The sequence below is a fragment of the Rhincodon typus genome, chromosome 39, assembly GCF_021869965.1.
Source record: "Rhincodon typus isolate 14 chromosome 39, sRhiTyp1.1, whole genome shotgun sequence".
In the NCBI taxonomy this organism is placed as follows: domain Eukaryota; kingdom Metazoa; phylum Chordata; class Chondrichthyes; order Orectolobiformes; family Rhincodontidae; genus Rhincodon; species Rhincodon typus.
Window position 1 is genome coordinate 6,177,863 of NC_063370.1, and position 4,356 is coordinate 6,182,218.

The 4,356-nt window shown below is 47.3% G+C and overlaps 1 protein-coding gene across 5 annotated transcripts in view; it reads right to left on the minus strand.

Annotated features, from left to right (window-relative positions):
• Nucleotides 1-78: 78 nt before the first annotated feature.
• Nucleotides 79-4,356, minus strand: part of LOC109921384 (kinesin light chain 1-like) — a 74,480-nt gene continuing 70,202 nt past the window's right edge. For all 5 annotated transcript variants that reach the window (XM_048618183.1, XM_048618184.1, XM_020521419.2 and 2 more), the window contains one exon: nt 79-3,658. In XM_048618183.1, the coding sequence (XP_048474140.1) occupies nt 3,569-3,658 (90 nt within the window). In that variant the 3' untranslated portion in view covers nt 79-3,568. The remainder of the gene's footprint in view (nt 3,659-4,356) is intronic.

The window sequence follows — 4,356 nt, forward strand, 5'->3', positions numbered from 1 at the left end:
CCATTTAAGATTGAGAGACTCCGTTGTGGGTCCTCCTCATTGTGGGAGCCCAGCATCTTTGGGTCCAATCTGTTAACACCCAGGTTATTGATACTGACAAATTGGTGGAGAAACTCGGCAGGTCTGTGGAGACAGAGAGAGAGAAATAGAGAGAGACATACAGAGTTACCATTTCTAAAGCTGTATGACTCTCCTCCAGGTTTGTGAGGACAACTGGACTTGAGACGTTAACTCTTGTTTCTCCACACATGCTGCCAGGCCTGCAGTTTCTCCAGCCCTGTCTGTTTTCATTTCAGATTTCCAGCATGCGCAGTATCTTGCTTCCGTTGGTGTTGACAATGATGTGGAGTTCAGGCGATATCAAGTGTTCAACATGTGCCCTCTCTGTAGGTGAGTTCCCCTGATGGCCCAGGATGGTGAAGAATGAAAAAGCAGCAATCACCTGCAGTCTGTGCTTGCAGTGTAGGACTGGCTAGGATGTTCCAACTTATCTTAACCATTCTTGCGTGTTCACTGAAAATGCTCCTGCACGTGGGATGGATTGGACACTTCAGCAAAACTACATTCCACTTTTATTTAAAATAAATCCTAAATAAACTTTTTATTGTACTATTTCTTTTTCCTCAAAACATAAATAACATTGCAAAAATGTCACAATTTTCAGGAATTTGGTACAGTATGCAGAACATGACTAAACACCTCACAACAACTAACCAGAGATGTGCTAAAAGTTCAGGCCCACAGTGGGGCTGGAAGAAGTGATAAAACATTTTTCAAATGGCCTCGATGCGGGTACAGAGAGAGAATCTATAGTTATTTACTACATGGGGAAACAGTGCTCACTGAGACATGCCTGTCTCCCCCATCCAAATCGAACACTGACACAAAAAATCTGCTATGTAGAAATTGGGCTCCCCTCTGGACCGTTGTGCTACCATAAATAAGGAGGACTTCCAGTTTCATTTTTCTAGCACCTCCACTCTGCTCTGTCCCCCTCCTCCCCGATATCCCACAAACGCACTTCCTCTGACAAATCCCAATTCCTCCTTCCGGATTTGGGAATGACATCCAACATCAGCAGGCTTCTTTCCAACATGTTGTGGGCTGAACTTGCATCTCTGCACTGGATCCACTGCAGCTTAAAGGCTCTCCAGATTCACCACAGTCCAGATGATTTGTGCTCCCACATACTCTGTCTCTCACACACATGCACTGGTGTTCAGCCCCAGCTTGAAATGCATCAAATCATTTGGACAAAGCCTCGAAGATATTTTGTGAAGAACTTGTTCTTGGTGAGAGAGCTCTGTAACATCAAAACCGCTCATGGCTTTACCTTTATGTGATTGACAGGCTAAGAGGTACCTGTGCATACTGTATGGCCCTTCCCAATGGAGTCAGATAATGTGCGAGTCCCCAGAATGAGGGCCAGTACAAATTCCCTTTTGGATACTTGAATCTTCCCTAGTGTCTTGATTATCTCCATATTTAATGGGCTCCTAGGGGACTATGCAAATAATTACAGAGCCCCCTAGGCAGCGTGCTATGATTTCCAGGGAGAGAGAGAGAGTCTGTATTTGCTGGATGTTCCTGGGTACTGAAGCAGTATTTAAAAGGGTGTCCTGGGAGGGGGAGTGGGGGTAGGGAGTCAGTATTCACAGATTGATTAGGTTATGTCACAGGAGGCAGTTAAATACCCTGATGAGGAATCAAAGGTCTCTATTGGAGGATGAGGTCTGATTCAACTGGGCTTCCCTGAATGAGACGCAGAGCTAGATGTTGCTAGGCCCATTGTGGGCCTTTCAGCTCATTATCTCGAAGCAACAAAGGAACAGGTTAACCTCTCGGGTGCAAAGAAAAAATCTAGAGAAGCACTCCTTCAGGCACTGACAGGGCCCTCGTTTCCAGTTTTAATATCGGACATTGTGTGAGAAAGGTTTCGGCGCATCCCGGGACAGAGTTTCAACACATTCTGGTGTTTCGAGTGCACAGCAGCTCCTCTGTAGGAGTTTGCTCTGTGACTGCAACACCTTAAGGTGCTCAATGCTCAGAAAAGGGAGCGAAGCAACATTGGCTGGTGACAAACTGAACCTGAATGTCCCCAGACGGTGGCAGTGAGGTTGTCTCAAGCTGCTGAAGGAGGAGATTTACATGAGGTGAGGGGAAACAGAATGGAAGCTGCCCACTGCTTCCCCAGTCAATGCAGAAAATGTTGGAAAACACTACAGGGGACAGACAGCAGTAGTGTTTATGTCTTAGATCATTGCCATTTCCTCCCCCCAGGGCTGACGGACAAGAAGTGAAAGCTCATCCTTCTAACAACTTGAGTCTTTCTTTGCCTTCCAACTCCCACTCTCTCCCCACAGATGCTGCTTGATCAGATGAAGGTTACCAGGCTTTCTTCTGTTGGGATTTCAGATTGTCAGGCAGTTTCCTCTCCAGGGTTTGCCAGTGTAAAGACTCTCGCAGTCCAGAGGGTAAATCCAGTAAAGTTTAAAGCCGGGACTGTGAGACACTGGTCCAACCCGTCTTGCAAACTTCAGAATGGAGCTCTGGTTTGACCAGGATGTCACTGTTTCTTTTCCTGCTGGGCTTTCTCCCCCTCGAGGGTGGGACAGACATGACCCAGTGCTGCTGTTTCTCCAGGGAGCTGCACCTACCTCTGGGCCTGGAATTGTGGTACTTCAGCAGGATGAGGAGCCCCGGGGAGAGTAAACTGGGAGCCGGGAACAACTGGCCACCATGCTTATCACGACGAAAAGCATAAACGGCTCGAAAGAGGTCCAAGTGATGGCCCTGACTCTCCGGTCAGCAGCAGTGACAGGGAGCTGGGTGTATGTCCCTGGTAACTCAACACGACGCTCACCTGGCTGCTAGATTGTGGAACTCGCTATCACAGGGTGTCACAGCGGCATTTCAGGGTGGTTAGATCAGTACGAGGAGGGACATAGGATGAGGGGAGATGGGGTGGGAGGAGACTTGGGTACAGCATGAACACCAGCATGAATCTGCAGAGGCGAATGGCCTGTTTCTGTGCTGTGTAAAAAAAAACTGGCTTGTAGAGCGATGGCCAGCACTGGTTGTGAATTAGGCCAAATGAAGTGAAGGGAGAGAGGCAAATTGTGACAGTGTTCGGAAGGGAAAAGCAGAGGTACCTGTGGGAGGCTCCAAATATAGGATGTTACCTGAAAAGGTACAAGGTTGCGGGGTCCTACATCTTTCAATCTTCAAGTATAGATACATTTCAAGGGGAACGTGGATAAAAACATGAGGGAAAGGAATTGAAGGGAATATGTTGATGGGATAGTATGAAGAAAGGTTGGAGGAGACTGACGTGGAGTGTAAACGATGGCAAGGATTGGATGGGCTGCATGGTCTCTTTGTGCTATAAAAGGTTAAGGAGCTATGCAGTGCATACAAACCCTGCAGAGCTGAAGTAAGGAGGTTTGGCTGCACCTTACACCATGGTCCAGGAGAGTGGTTCAGGAAGCGGGGAGTGCATATGCGCTGTGGGAGTAGCCAGAGAATACACGGCAGAGTCCTGAGTCAATTCAGATGCTCCTGATGTGTCCTAACCCGAGTCGGTTAGAGAGCTGCGACGTGCCAAGTGAGTTTGGCTGGTGCTCAGAATTCGGGAATCCATCAGGCTGCTTATAGGTCGCTGCAGGGGAGGGTGGGGGGGAAGAGAGGGAGAGACAGAGAGAGACAGAGAGACAAAGAGACAGAAAGAGAGAGAGAAAGAGCGAAAAAGAGAGAGCGAAAAAGAGAGCGAAAAAGAGAGAGAGAGAAAAAGAGAGCGAAAAAGAGAGAGAGAAAAAGAGAGAGAAAGAAAGAAAGAGAAAGAGAAAGAGAAAGAAAGAGAAAGAGAAAGAGAAAGAGAAAGAGAAAGAGAAAGAGAGAAAGAGGAGAGAGAGAGAGAAAGAGAGAGAAAAAAGAGAAAAGAGAGAGAGAGAAAGAGAGAGAGAGAAAGAAAGAGAAAGAGAGAGTGAGAGAGAGAAAGAGAGAGAGAGACAAAAGAGAGAGAGATAGAGAGAAGGAGAGAGAGAGAAAGAGAGAGAGAAAAAGAGAGAGAGAGAGAAAAAAAAGAGAGGGCAGTGAGTACAACAAAGATACAGCCATCTTCATCACCACCTTCTCAAGGGCACTTAGGGAAAGGAAACAAAATAGCACTGGTGTCAGTGATACCCATATTCTGTGAACAAACAAGAAAACTGGGAGCATTAGTCTAGGTATTTCTACTTAAGTGCTGGGGTGGCGCCTGAACTCATGATTGAAGGGGCCATGTTGATACCAGGTACTGCTCTGGCCATGGGTCCCAGCCCCTCACAGCACTCACTCAGTACCGCACGGTGTCCCAGC